General features: G+C 38.9%; 1 protein-coding gene across 12 annotated transcripts in view; it reads right to left on the bottom strand.

Annotated features, from left to right (window-relative positions):
* The window catches only part of DCDC2 (doublecortin domain containing 2), a 59944-nt gene that overhangs the window by 39470 nt on the left and 4441 nt on the right, over window positions 1-16033 (bottom strand). For 3 of the 12 annotated variants that reach the window (XM_088168590.1, XM_088168601.1, XM_088168612.1), the window contains exons 1-3: window positions 13931-14224; window positions 9638-9689; window positions 1959-1976 (exon numbers count right to left, since the gene is read on the bottom strand). In XM_088168590.1, the coding sequence (XP_088024716.1) occupies window positions 1959-1976; window positions 9638-9689; window positions 13931-14223 (363 nt within the window). In that variant the 5' untranslated portion in view covers window position 14224. Of the gene's footprint in view, window positions 1-1958; window positions 1977-9637; window positions 9690-13930; window positions 14269-16033 lie in introns of those variants that run through there. The other 9 variants (XM_088168595.1, XM_088168606.1, XM_088168616.1 and 6 more) reach the window with 6 other exon arrangements.

Here is a 16033-nt window from a genome sequence, read left to right as displayed (position 1 = left end):
GCTGATAAAACCATTAATTTTGGTTTAGGCTCCTCAGAAGGTCATCAAGTGATTACACGTAGCCCACTCACCAGACCCTGGAGAAAACAATAGCCTGACAGATGATATGAGCTTATTTATTATTTGAAGGATTGTATTTCTGCCAATAATAGATACTGAAGCATCAGCTTGGAAGTTTGCCTTTTGAATTGCTCACTGAGGATCATTAATATTTCTGGCAGCCTTCTGCACCTTACAAGTTTAGGCTTGTTATTAAACAAGCAAACTTCAGAGGACCAGCTTGGGCCGAGACTAAATATTTGTCTGTTCTACCTAAGCATGGCCTAAACTGGAGCAAAATATAAACTTGCATTGTTTATCTAAGCCTGTTTAAATAAATTTACTTTCTATATTAAAAAAAAATTAAGAGAATATGTTAGTGCAATAATACATTTGATAAAGTGAAACAACAAAAATCAGTGCAAGGAAGCATGCTCTGAAGGCATGTTTTATAAAGATAACACTACACTGTGATTAAAAAAGCAAAAAAAAAGTAAGAAAACACCCACCACTTCCCTACTATACATCTTTCTTCTCATTAGTCTGACTGTTCTGTTCTTAGAGTTTAGAATAACTTCCATCTGATCAATGTTAAGCTATTTGTGGTCATGAAAAGCAAGATAGCTAACTTAAAAATACAGAAGTATACATTAATAAAGATCAAGTGCTCAGCCACAGTAAACCAATTTAGTTCCTTTGAAGTATGTGGAGTTCCACTAAACCATCCCAGCAGAAGACCTGGTCCAGGATTTAATTAAAGAATACATAGTTCTGCTCCGAGTATGTTTGTAGGAGGCACCACAGTGATGCAGTGCCTGACCCCTCTGGCACTGCAGTTACCTATTAACAACAAAGTGGTCTTGGGTGAAAGTTTGTGCTTACATTAAGAGACCAGCATCACTACCCCCCTAACCCCTTTATTTTCTTTTCAATTTGCCAGCCACATTCTCTGATGATGCAAATCAGCACTTTCCCATTTACGTCAGCAACTGCAAGCAGATTTACATTAATCGGTTGTCTGACCCCATTATGATTTTATCTTTAAATTCTGTACATTGTTTGTTTGAAAAGACCCATTCAAGGGCAGCTTCCACTTCCTACTGACAAATGCTGCCAACAATTCATAATTTGTGATGAGATACTTACCTGAGGTATTGCATGACAACACACATCAGCTACACAAAGTGTCCAGGGGAGGAAGGAGAAACTTAGAGAAAACTTTATGTAAGCTGAAAGCAATCAATCCAATGAGAATTTGCAAGGCAACAAGAGCTACACACAGTTGGAGATACACCATGGGATCACAGACACCCAAAAACACCATAATTTTTATTTTTCTACTATTTAAAAGAAAGTTATTTCACACAGAGCCTCTTACAGCAGTGTGGATTTTACTTACTTCAGAGAGGACTTAGCATCTGTAAATGACTTTGCAAAACATCTTGCAAAGGCTGGGAAAAACAAAACAGCTAAACTCAGCACAGGTTAGGTTCTGGGAATGGGAATCACTCTGCGGTGTTTGAGGACTCTGTAAACACTTGAATCTCAGAACATATTTTACAGAGTATCTTGGAGTCCAGAATTCATCTTCAGTCATAATACATGGGGGTTGAATTTGTGATTAGCTCTGAGTGTCTCCTTTGTAAATAAAAACACACAGCACGTCAGCATCCAACTGAAGCAAGGTAATAGAATCCATGCCCTCACAGCCGTTTGTTTTAAACAACATCCCATGGATTTTTCACTTATAATACATGCTAAACATAGCTATAATTTAAATATTTATAAAATTTACAACTAAATTAAAAATTTACAAAATTAATTACAAAATTAAATTAAATATTGACAAAATTTTAAAACCACAAACATAACACTTAATCAATATACAACACACTTCTCAATTTACTTTAGGTACTTACATCTTCAAGTGTTGACTGTTGGGGAAAAAAACAAAAAACAAAGCTAAATGACCAGCTGTCAAACCATTACCTCAGGCATACTGTCATATTTTTTTAATAAAACAATTTTGAATTAATCTGTGCATACTCAGATGAATATAATGTGAATGTATGCATAAACATATACACACTTTAATATAATTTTCATAATAAAATTCTGTTAAATTTATATTCAGCTGACTAAATGAAAACAAAATAGAATTCTAAGTTTTCTAAGGCTATTCCAGCACAGGGAACAATTGTTTCATAGAAATATGACTTTTTTTCCTTTTTTTTATAGGAATTACTACACACCTTGACAAAAGATGCAGTCAAACTCATTAAATAACTTAAAGGCATGCCACTCCTTTTTAGAACACTATGGATGGGCTTGCTTATGCAGTCTTTCAAACTCCAAGAAGTGTTACATTGGGAAGAGAATGTCACACACATGGCATTAAATGGAAATCATCATTGAGAATGGCTATTCATCTAAGGACAATGAGCAAGGCACACATTGGTTTGAAGTACACAGATAAAAAGATAATGGTTTTCACTTCTTTCTTCAGACACATGCTAACCAGTAAAAGGTAATAAACACAATCTCTAACATGGAGATGTATCCAAATTAAGTTTATTTGTTTTAGTTGGTGTGAACCTCTTTGCTGATCCCCATCAACAGAGTTTTTGCTTCTATGAATGCTGCACTATACTTCCCAACACTTATAAAAATATGGTCTGGAAAGTGGGACAGACTCTGAAAACTACCCAACCTCTTCTTGGGTTCTTGAGATTTGCAAGAGGCACACAACACTTCACAGAATCAATCCTTGTACATAATAGAAGTATACAGTTCATGAAGTAGTATTTTAAGTGGCCTCTGAACACACCAGCCACATATTCAGTTTCTAAAAGGAGATTTTTATGTACTTGAGAATAGGTTCAAATAGAATGTGCCATTCTTAGCTTTTCCTTTCAGTGTTCATTAAATAATTAGATATATGCTAAATACAGAGGTCTGGCATCACTTTCACAGTGCTGCCATGAATACATACACCAGTTACTCACAGCTAAGAAATGGTATTACTGTTTTATTTCCTCTCCCTACCAGAAGTGTTCCCCCATCAAAGGCAGCAATTAAACAGCTGCATGATTTACAGGATAATATGTATTTACAAAGCCACACTGGACAGCAACAAAGCAAGAATCAAAAAATGTAATGTGTCTGGACCAGATGCTCTGTGGTGCTTTAATATGTATGGGTTTAGGAGCTGGCCATTCTTATTGCTACTAGTGTAGTCCTGGAGGCTATGAACATCTCACTCATTACTCACCTCACTTTATAACTAACCTTTTGAAGCTTTAAATATTTCAACACAATGTCACATTCCAAATTTATCAGCTCATGCAATGAACCATGGCCTTGCCAATTCGTTACAATGGCCTGTTTGTTAATCAATGTGCCCAGGAAAATTAAGAACAAATATTTACATTTCCCTGAGGTAGAACTAGGGTCAAAAGAACCAAAACTCCATTGATACACACCATCACCACCCTGTGATGTAAAAGAGAGGAATGTTCAAGGTTCAGTGATCAAAACCAAACTAGAACAAGAAGTTTTCTAAAGCTATTACAGCACAGGAAACATGCTATCTATTTCATAGAAACATGACATTTTTTCTAATGGACATTTTTTACACATTGACTAAAGGTTCAGAGTCAAACCCACTGAGAGATTTGCCTAGTACAAAATCATTTTGGTTACCCTGTGCAGTAACTAACCTGCATAATCCACATTTCCCTGGCTATTTTGCACTACTAGATGGTACTCTGGATAGTACAAAACAGCCTTGAGTCAGAGATTACGAGCTTGTCTACTGGTGTGGATTTAAAGCAACACTCAGACTGCTATTAACTGAGCAATAGGCCACAAGACCACAGCTGCACACAAACTTCTCAGCCTGCATAAAACATGGATGAGCTGGAAATGAGCTATTCCACAGCAGACAGTCAGGCAGTGACTAAGGGAGCCTTCTAGACTGCTGGGCTCCTAAAAAATTCCCAGAGAGTTTAAAGCCAACCCGTACATCTGCAATGTAAATCACCCTCCTTTTCAGCCATCTTAAGTGAAATGGTACATTAGTGAGTAAATCTCACCTTAGCTAATTACACCTTGGAAAGAAAATACTTTCAGTCTAGATCTGCCATAATTTTTGGACATTGGACTAGTGGCTGAATCTTCAGCTGTGATAAGTCAGACAATGACAGCGCCTTAGCTGCCCAGAAACTTAGCCTGTGCAGTGGTCCAAAATAGATGACATCTGTGTTCCCTCCGGATCCAAAAAATAGATCCCATTATTTCTCTGAGTTGCATGATGCTGTACCCACACTGCTTACAACACACAATGATGGCATCAATAACACAGAGTTTTTTTCAGGTAAAATAGATCCTGATATTAATTTCTGACTCTGACATGATAATGACAATTCTGATTCTGACTGGTCATGCCTCTCATATTTTGTGTATTTTCCTCAAATTACTTAGACTAATTAAACCAAAAGCTCATCAGAAGGACCTGAGGCTAGGAACAGTCAAAAGATTAAGAACAAAAAACAACTCCCCCAAAAAATTTTTTTTCTTCACCATCTTCAATCAAAGGCAGAAGTTGTTAATGTTTCAATTAAGTCAATTTAATATACAGCAGCAAATTATTAGTGAGACTAACATATGCCTGGCACCTCTTCACTCACTCCTAGCCTTCCCACAGGCCAGAAAGACCAGTTACCCTACTGAGCAAGGCAGGTGTTAATCAAAGAAGAGAACAACTTTCAAGTTTCAGATCAAACTCAATACAGACCATGGAATTCTCCAGCAGCAAAAACCAAAGTCTTTCTGCTGCTCAAAAATTCACTGAATTCATTTGTAAGCAAGCTGCTAATCAAAATACTTGAAACTGCACAGTTCAGGCAATATAGAAGTATATAAAGAGAAATGTTATGCATCCGTAGTTCAAATAAGGAAAAAAAGGGCACAGCTTATCTTCTAACTGGATATCTGGGCAGTTCTTCTCTGATTCCTCCTGGTATTAGTCTGTGAACACTCAGGAATGAGTGTTTGTTTTGTATGTCTTGTTGTGCTAATTATGTTACCAGGATACTAACTACCAAACAATGGAATATCACATTTAACTATTAAGGATGCTGCTCCAGAGATTGGAGATATAGATCACTTTTTTTATATACTTCGCATTTTAATAGTCTTATTCCTTAAAATACACTTACAGCAGAATTACTAATCAATTTAGCATGAGAAAATGAGAAAATTCTTTCCCAGTCTGTGACACCAGCAGTAGAAGAAATTAAATGCATCAGATATGGAGTAGCAAGAGGGTTTAGTTTTGTGTTCTGGCAAAGGATTATGAAGTGGACTTTTATACACAACTTGTTACCAGCCATACAGTACTTTGTGTTTAGCAATAATATTTGAGTTTTTTTAACCCCTAGGAAAGAAGCTGGAAAGAATATCTTACATAGTTACATTGTTTTGACATCAAAAGGCTGTAATTTGCACAGCCTGGGATAATTTCTAGTACCTATTCAGTTCCTTTTGCAAAACTGTCTTCCGTACAGAGAAAATACCCATGAAATATTTCCAACTGACAAATGTTAAAGTGAATCAAGAGCCCAATAATTGAAAAATGACAAGATTTTCTTCATGCTTAAACATGTATGTTGTCAAACATGATAAACAGTAGTTTTGAAATAAAAAATAATTATAACAACTGATTTTTCATGAGCAGGTACTTGAAAAATAATTACTCATGTCAAGTTAGATACAAGGTATATCCAGCATGAATATACCAAAATAATTTGTGAAACCAAGACAACATCATAAACTTCCAAAATGTAATTTTTACAGATAAGTCCAATCACACTACTGCTGAGAGATGAGCGGTGACTTTGTCAAGCAACAAAGGATGAAGAAAAACAATTGCCATGATACTAGAATAATTTAATTTTGAAATATGGAGGAACAGAGGGAAACACAGCATTTGCAAGTCTTCAAAATACTTCTTTAGCATCATCTAGATGCTTTTGGGGAAATTTTTAGTACTAAGTTCATATCTACCAAGTCTCAAACATTGTATTTTCTACCTCACACTCCCCTGTCATGGTGCTCGCCTCTTCTGTCAACATTGGACAACAGGGAACCTTTCCTGTCCCAGGACCTCACCAACAATACAGTGGCCAACTGGCTGGCACTGAGATTTGCCAATTAACTATGTCTGGTCCACAAGACCCCCAGAAGCTGCTAAGTGATGGGCTGTACCTGAAGACCACACTAGAACACACTCTTCACTCTGCAGTCACACTTCATCACAGGCACAAACATGTTCTGGGAAAGCTCCCTAGCAAGAAAAAATCGCTTTACTCCATGTCCTAGCCCATGTCTGTGTCTTCCAGAATGTGACCAATGGGAGAACTAATAGCCACTGAATCAGAAAAAGAAGTTTTAAATTTTAAAAATATTCAGATGTTTACTCAAATCCTTGTGATTAATAAGTGTTTTCACTAGGGAGAGATGTTCTGGAGGTGTATGCAGATATAAATATGCAGGTCATACATGTAGGAAAGCTTTGAGGAATCTTTACTAATCCTCTGAAGAATTATTTGTAAAAATATTGATTATTCCATTCAGCAAATACTCCTACAAATTGACCACACCTAAACCAAATGATAAAACAAGAAGTTGCAATTGAAAAGGAGTTCTAGAATAATGAAAAAAGTTTATGTAAAACAGTGAAAGTGATTTACTACTGGGAAAATGTGACATAGTTGTGTCAGAGCTGCCCACACAATCACCTTGTCCCAGAAGTTCAGGAGAAAAAGTGAAGTGCAGAAAAAAACCTCAATGTTCTTGCTACCTAAAAAGATCAGCCAAGGGCAAATGTATCAAGAGTAGAGTAGCCTACTGCAGGCCTGCTATGGCCTTCTGATAACAGAGGCTGTTTCATACAGACTGTATAACTTTACTTTTTTCTCTCAGTTGCAAGAGACTAGTTCTTCAATATCTAAATATTTCTGCTTTTCTTGGGCACCTGTAATTCTTGGCTGTTACAGTATCACACGGCAAAGTTCATTTACAACAGCATGTTCAAAGAGTAGCTAGTCATAAGAAGTCAAAGTAGAAAGGAGGTTTCAGCTGAATGTATTTTTATGAAGAGAGTTTAAAACAAATAGCTGCCTACAGGATTTGCAAATACAAAAGCTCAGCTGATTCTTCAGCTGATTCTTCAGCTTGACTGGCCCCAATGGCAAATAAAATTCATCTTTTTGAGTGCAGAGGGAGAGACCATCTAGATCAGACAGTGCCTAGAGAAATATGAATGTCCATACTTTGCACATTATAATTGGAAAATAACATTCAGTACCTTTTAAAAACAATTAAACTTATAGTAAACAACTGGTAACTCTGTTGGTCTGCATTTTCTCAAGAGATTAATTGTTAGAGTCCTCAAGCACATCATTTAAAGCATATTTGGACTTGCACATCAGCTTTGGTACAAAAGGGATCTCTCTTGCAAAACAAGAAGCTCAGTTGCCAAAAGAAGTGATGGATGGAAACATACCTGAGAAAGAGTTTGTAACAAAGCTTTAGCTTGGATCAGGATTAAATCTTTTTACTATTTTGTCTACCAGTAACTGTTTTAACAGCTGTTAAAATTTTGAGATGTACAGCATGATGGCCCTGATAGAGGATTTACACCGTATCCTGAACATCAACTTTTTCTTGCCTAATTCCAATTTGACACACATTTTTTACTTATTTGCAAATTTAAAGTAATTGAGATGTTGACTTGGAAGAACAAGATTAAAGTGCTCTCAAAAGCAGATGTCAAACATTTGGCAGTTTAACACAAAAGAAAACATACAGCTGCATACAAATACACAGTGTACAACTACTGCATAAAATTTTCTTCATTTTGACTCTCTGAACACTAACCAGAAGCAGAAATAGATATTTGTAATTTTTAGTGGGGAAAATGCCAAATTACACATGCTTGATACAATCAGAATTGATACCCTTGTCCTTCAGCATGAAAGGAATACTGCTGCCTCTCTTGGTCCTACAACAAATCTAGGGTTTTGATTTGTAAGTGAGCATCTGAAAAAAAAAAAAAGTAAAACCAGGACTTGCTGCCTCTTATTATTTTAACAAAAACTAATTTAGGTATTAAAACATCTGTTGCTAGTCCCCTGAAAGTTCATGCCCAGGATTAAATTATTAGGGCATGAAGACAATTGTGTTATTCATAAACCCAGATAAAAATCTGTAGACTATCAGTATGTTTAATCTCATTTTTATGGCTCCTCTCCCCAGATAAATTAATCATGTTAAAGTTAAATTCCACACAGGGATTTAAGCTCTCCAAAGGGAGAGTGGAGATTGCAAACATAAGTCAAATATGAAGAAGAAAGCTGAGATAATGGAGAGTTTGTACTGGGTTACTTCGAAGCCCCAAGATGTGGCTGAAAGTGTTAAGATAATATACAATAAGCATTGATTCCAGACAAAATAATAAAAGACTCTTTTATCAAACATTCAACTGTAAGTAAAAAAACCTCACAACTTTTCCAACTGCTTCTCCAACTGCACAGACTTTCTGTTATATCAAAAATCTGAGGGTTTGCAGTAAAATAGTCAGCCTTAAAAACAGCCTTTCCAAAGCAAGGCTATAGTTGTACTGATAGCTATGCAACTAAGAGTAAATTTACAGGGTAGTTAGAGCAGCATATCAAAGCTTCAATTTGAATTTGATCTTCCTGTTCAGTGACCTCATTCAAAAAAATACAGGTGACAAGTTATGCTCAATTACAAAATTGTTCTATTTCATAGCCTCTGAATAAGAAGTATCTGAGTATCAAGTAAAGGTCATTAGGGCGATTTTGAGGATCTTCTTGTACAAGGTGTCCTACTGTCTGAAGACACCTGCTTTACAAATCATTGAATTGCAGAAAACAAGTGAGCTGATGCTTCTTGTGAGGCAGAAGCTGTAATTCTAATGTTTTTTGGGAGTCACTGCTACCTCCATACACAATAAAACAGTAAAAATAATGCAGAGCCACGCATCTCACACAAATACACATATGATGCTTTTTGAAGCTTGTAGTTATCTCCTCCAACTACAGTGTAAGCGCTGTTGAAGAGAAATGACTAAGCTTCGCAAATTATGGACTAGAACTAGTTAGAAGTTTAGACTGGCATTTTTCAAACAAAAATGTCCCTTCTTCAGAGGAAATACCAAGTTTTGAAGAAAATTTGGTGGTCCCAAAACTCCAAAATTCTCATTCCTACCATTTTTGTCTGCAAGTACAAATCTCCCTTAGGTTTACGACCAGATTCAATGAAGACAACAGGAGATCTTTTTTCTCACTGAGTTTTTAACTGGATGTGGCGATTTAGAAAGCTGAACAGAAGACAGTCAGTATATCATGCTCAGAGCAACCACACTAATGATCACTGAAGAAATAGGTGCAGAATGGTAGATAACTGTATTATTATAAAATAAAATAAGCGTGTATTTAAAAATCAAGCATAAATGCAGGCATGTCACTACATAAACAGCAGGCTTACTTCTTCATTATTTCAGCCATCCTACCTCATTATTGACTTCAGCAGGTTTTTTCTTTGTTTCTCCAATGTCCAAATAGCTGTGGAAAGAAAACAGGTTTGATTATTTACAGGTGCATCTAAATTACACAGTACAAATATTCTACACTTTTTTTCATACATGAAGGTTTTAAAACCTGTTATGCTTCAAAATAACACAAAAGGTAAGTAATTATTAATATTAATTAAATCTTACTATAAATCTTCAGGCTAGCCCTCTGGGCTAATATAAAAGACAGGGGAGAACCAACCACCTACCTTCAAGTCACTGCAGACCATCAATAATCCCCTTGTCAGAAAGAAGCTCATCTACAGCTGTGAGGTGGATCAATAACTGTCAGCACTATATCACCTTACCAGAGTTTTCAAAGTCATCATCTTGCCTCTTAGTTTCTCACAGTAATTCTCTGACAGATGTAAAGTTTTCCTGCACACCCAAGTTTAACTCAGGGCATCAGCTAAAGTTTGAAAGGATTTATACCACTTGGGTTTCAATAGAACATGGACACATCTGAACACTCGTTTGTGGTGGCTGGGTCAACCAATTGTAGCTTCATAATTATTTTAGGGATAAAATACAAGCCTCAACTAGACAAGCAAACAAAATACATCTATTTGGACAATATTATGTTATCCTTGTGATGTTGCCTGATCTCACTTCCAGTGGGAAGGTGCTTACCAGACGTTTCAGACTAGAAGAACTCATCTGAGAAGTCAGGTATACCTAAAGCCAAGCATCAGCACAGGCTCACCAAAAGACCTCAGATCTCTTAACACATCTGCAGCCCTTCAATAGTATCACACTCTGTAGTTAATGACTGGGATCAGATTCATTTGCCAGCATAAACTTTCCTACTTGGCCAAAGTAAAGAATTCATGGGACTTGAATGAAGGTGCAAAAGCAGAACAGAGGTGGAAAAAAAGAGAGAAAGGAAAAAGCGTCATTCTTTCTTTGAAGGAATGGCAATCATTTATCAAGGTACCACAGAATCGTCACAGGGATTTCAAGGCTTCATTGTGAGGGGACAGTAAGACACAGCAAAGCTGCCAGGCCTGCTTGAAAGTGCATGCCAATGCTTTGAAAATGGTGAGTGTAGCAACATTGGATAATATATTTAAAAGCCTCGTGTTTAAAAACAAATCACAACTGTACCAAGCTCTCAGTATGAAAAGGAACGAGTTCTCTTTAGATCAAAATCAAGAACTCTGACAGCCTTCAAGATTAAAAAGCAAAGTGCCTCAGGCAAAATGGTTCCAATAGCCTGTAACAACACCTGCTAACTTTAGTTCTTGTTTTCCAAGCACTGTGGCTCTTGTTTTGCTGTGAATTACTTCACCAATAACTAAGAAAAGTGGCAAAGAAAAGTGAATACACAGTCAAAGGCTTAAATTTACTGCGCAGAAGTCTGGGCATTCAGTCATCAAGTTTCAAGGATCTGCAAATCTGAAAAGTTCTAAATAGGAGTAAAGGCTTTCTTTTTTTTTTTTGGATGATGGCACTCAAAAAAAGTCAGACCAAAAATTTTATAAAACTATTCTTATTTACTAAGAAAACAGCAATGCATCCAACCCACGGCTAGCCAAGCCAGCAATGAAACTACAGCATTGTTTAGAAAGACACAGCTGGAGAGAGGACAATCTACCAGTGATGAATGAGCACAGATACAAGTAAATGGGCAAAGGAAGGAGGAGCAGCAGGTTGAAAAAAAGCTAAACATCTAAACTAGCCCCAGCATAGACAGTCTTCTTTCAGGAAGCTGAGAGCTAGGGAAGAACTCCAGAGAGGGGCAGCCTATATGTACATTCTCACTCATCACTGCAACAACTACAATATACACCCTACCACATACAGACATATACAAAGAAGAGTGTGTTAACTTAGCACACCTCTAAATGACAAAAAAAGCTGGAAAACTTGTTGTATGTTACAAAAATTACTGACATTGACTAAAAATTCTCCCATTAAAGAAAATTTCTACGTGTTTTTTCTAAAATCAGAATTTCTAAATGCTGATAGTTTTATTTTATTTAAAAAATTACTCAGCAGTTTACTTAGAATATATGCCCTCAAAAATATCAGTCTAAAAATGTTAAGTGTCAGGGTTTGGCTCATGTGCTAAAGGTAAGCACAGTTTAGTCTTGAATTCACAGTGAACAGGAAAGAAAAAGATTCACTTCTCAGTGTAAAGCATCTGAGAAGAAACAAATGCAATGCTTGAAGCCGAACAATGACACTTTCAACTTCTGCTACTCCTTGGATACTTTCTTCTTTACACTCTTACAGCTCCCACACATCACTGCCACAAACCTCCATTTCAAAATTCAGCCCTGCATAATCTATTACAGCAATTAATATGTCCAGTAAGAATCACTGGGGAGGGAGGGGTGATAAATAAAATTAAATAAAAAATTAAAAATTAAAAAGAAAATCAAACTTCTTGCTGCCATCAGACCAGGTTCAGATCCTTTAAGGCAGATGTTTTGGTCTGTCACACTGTAACTGTTTACCTGTGACACATTACACAAACATACACACTCTTCTTTAATTCCTTCACTTCCTTCCAATTAACCCTTCCTCTCCTCTATTTTTTTCTGCCTAAGATGTCTCCCTAATTACCATTCTGTCTACTACCCAGTTAAGAATGACTTCAACATTAAGCCCCTCAGCTTGTCTTTAATGCTCATGAAAGCACTGCCAACATTTCCAGCACTATATAAACAAATACTAGTAAGTGAACAACTCCAATTCTGAATGTAGAAATGGAAGGGATCTCAAGTCATCCCATTTATTCTCTCTACAGCACAGGGTTAGGACATATTATCAAGGGATATATAAGACAGCCTGGTTTTACCCAGTCCCTTAGGTTAGCTTTTCTTAAACTATTCTCTTTATCGGCCTTAAATAACTAGGTAACTTGTTGCATGTTGCAACCATAAAAGTCTGGAAAAGTCTTACCATAAAACTCTGACCATAAAGCGTGAACTGACAAAAAGAAATGCTTTTTCCCATGCAATATAAATCCAGAGTGCCCAATTCTCTAAACAGTACATGCTTTCTTACTTTCTTGTAGCCTATCAAACACAAAACATATTTAGGGAGGTGCTACATGATGTGCTGATAACTAACAACTTTAAGCCATCCATAGAATCACAGAATTTAACATAAAAAATAAATGGTAGATCTCTTTTAGAGCTGAGCTCCACTTTTGACATGGAAAAGAGTAAGTACTGTTGCAAAAGGGTTTATATTTAGCTTGTCATATATCTTTCTCTCTGGCTTTCCTACTGAAATGCAAGAAACTTCAATAAATCTTTAGAAGCAGCTAGTGACAGAAACGGTAGAGGTCCTGTTCATTACACTAAGAGTTTTGTCCTGAAACATAATGAGCCACTAATGAGCTCTCCTGGAAAATATAGTGTCCTCAACTCTACAGAACCAAGATAAGGAAGACGCTGTAAAAGTGGTAGTTGATGATACAAATTCTCAAACATCTCCAGAAATAGACTGTTAATTTTGAGATTTATTTCCATAAATTCAACTGTAGGAAAAAATGCCCACAGAGCAAAAGATAAAATTGAGACCATGAAATTCATTGACAGAATTAAGAATAGTTACTGATCACATGCAGAGCCACTCTGGAAACACACTTAAAATCCCAGATGTCCTTCACACTATTCTCCCAGTGACTCACAGGAAAACGGACAAACTGGCAGCTTAATTCTTGGTGTCCAGGCAGGAAAAAGAATGTAAATGGCCATCTTTGAAATAACAGGAGGGACATTAAAAGGCTATCTATGTACTGAAAATTAACAGATGTGATGGAGATGCAGATAGTCGGGTAGAATACTTTAGAATTTTTTAAAATAAACAAGAAAGGAAGCATTGGGAATTGAATTCCCAGGCTCATCAACTTCGTGGCAGGATGTCAACACTCCACCTTTTACTGCTTTCACCCTATTACCCCGAGCACAAATATTGATACCCTTCAGCTAAGCACAGACATCACAACAATATGCCATTCCTGCATGTCCTTCGAGTTAAAGGGCTATTTCTTCTTTTCTACTGTCATGTCAACGAGTTGTCATCATGTGACTCATGGTATGAATACCCTTTCTTGGGCTCACCTTTAAAGCTCTTTTCCTTTTGCCCTGGGTCACAGCTTCTGAGTTCTCTTTCCTCAATGACTAATAAAAGGGACAGGGTGAGGGGTCGTCTGAAGTACTGCCACCGTGCCAAAACCCAAACTAATTTTTGTATAAATCTAACATTTCAGCCACTCACTTGAGTTTCTTGAAGGCCTCCCTGCCACCAGCCACATACTGCTCCCCACTCTGGAGCTCCTCCAGCTGCCGGACACGATGCCCACCCCGCGGGGTATAGATGTTCCGCACGGCTCCAAAGGGCGCCTGCACGCCGCCCGTCACCTCTTTCAGGAACACATCGAAGTTGGACACTTTCTTCTCGTGGATGACGATGCGGCGCCCCGGGAAGAAAGGATCCCCGTTGCGATACACCAGCACGCTCTTCACGGCCGGCTGCGAGAGCCAGGACGCCTTGGTGCCAGGACTAGTCATGCTGGAGCCGGCTCCGTGTGCCGTGCGCCGCCAGAGCCGCCCGCACCTGTGCGCCCGGGAGAGGTTCCTGCCAGGGATCCCCCCTGGCCCTGACACCGCCCACGCCAGGCACACGGGCACACCTCCCGGGGAGCGATCCCGGCTCGCCGGTGCCTGGGCACAGCCCTGCGTAGCCTGTACACAGCGGCTCCTCCCCGGCAACCAGCGCTGCCACGGGCGCCGGGGGAGCTCGGTGCGGGGAGCGCCAGCCCAGGCGGAAAAGCGCGGCGTGACCCTCGAATCGGTACAGCAGGGACACGGACGGCCGGGCACCCGGGGCCTCGGGGGCCTTTAGCCTCCGGCTGTGCCATGACGGGAAGCCCTACCGCCCTGCTTTCCTCGGGAAACTCTACCCCGCGTGTGCTCGGCGTCCCCGCCGGGCAGCCGGGCGGGAGAGAGCCAGGAGCCTGCCCGGCCCAGAGACGCCGCGGGAAGGAGCGCGGAGGCCGGCGTGCCCAGAGGCGGGCAGAGGGGGCAGAGGGAACGGGATCCCAAGGAGGGAGAGAGGGAAATCCCCGCTCTGCCTCCTCCTGTTCCCACAAAGGAAGGGCCGCCGGCGGCAGCGGGGAATGCCGAGGCGGCGCAGCGCTCGCACCGCACTCTGGCACACCCTGCGGACAAGGAGCCGTAAAACGTGAGAGAAAGTAAAACACGAGTGCCTTCAATCCAAATGTAATTCAACAACCTCTTTTCCCCGCCGATAGTCACAAGTCTAAAAGTGCACTAGACCTTCATACCTTTTATGTGTAGTGTACAATAAAGATCGTGTTTTCAAATGTGTTTTAACACGCAGGATGGAAGGAATTTTCTTTCCTTTTATCTTACCTCCTTTGATGGGAAAATTACCCCCCTGCTGTGAGTTACAACAGAGCAGTTAACCATTACAAAAAGAGCAATTTCAGGGTGAGGGCAGTCAAACATGCTACTGTTATTGGTTAACAGCTAAAGTTCCCCACTTGCTGCTGGTCTCCTGCCTAATAACGGGGGGAACCAAGCATTTACCATCCTCGAATAATCGAATTAAACGTTGAACTACTGTAACCTGAAAGGAAATTTTTGTTACTAAAGATATGCTTTTGAGTAAAAACCAAAAATGTTGATGACCCTCACACTGCTCTGCGTTCAAGTGGTGATATGTCAACTATCTGCTGTTTTTTACCAGATTCTACCACGTTTAGTGAACTTGGGTGTAATTTGTAGTCACACATCTTTGACATAGGAGTAAGACACTGAATATTCTATTGGTGCACCCATTTTGACACTTTTGATATTTCAAAATACTGTTGGTCTTTACTTATGGCCACACTAGTTACAATCACTTTATGGATTGCAATAAAATGTCCCTTAAATGGTACCAGAGCACTGCTAGCCTTAGAGCAGCCTAAAATTGCTGGACAAAAATCTTTGTTTTCATCTCAGCTAAGTACAACTGCTGACTCAAAGCTAAAAAAGTTTAGACACTTCAGTCCATAATAGCAGTGCCTTGAGCCATAACAATTTGCTTCTCTTAGCTTTTCCAAGGTCTGACCTTTTATTCCCACTATTCTTTCACTTTGTAAGCAATCTCCTATCACATTCTCCAACAGCAAGAAGACAAGCTGCTGAGCCCATTGACATGATTAAGATGAATGCAGACACATAATCTCTTTATGATGGAGCAACATGAGACCTCTCATCTTACATTAGGTTGGTGCATGACATGACGTCTGTCAGGTCGTGTGTCAGGATCCCCTGAGGTCACACAAGGAGTATAACATATCATAATGTTGGG

Source organism: Sturnus vulgaris, chromosome 1 (assembly GCF_052056855.1).
Source record: "Sturnus vulgaris isolate bStuVul1 chromosome 1, bStuVul1.hap1, whole genome shotgun sequence".
Taxonomy (NCBI): Eukaryota; Metazoa; Chordata; class Aves; order Passeriformes; family Sturnidae; genus Sturnus; species Sturnus vulgaris.
The sequence above is the reverse complement of the archived record's forward strand: the minus strand, read 5'-3'. Positions and strand labels throughout refer to the sequence as shown.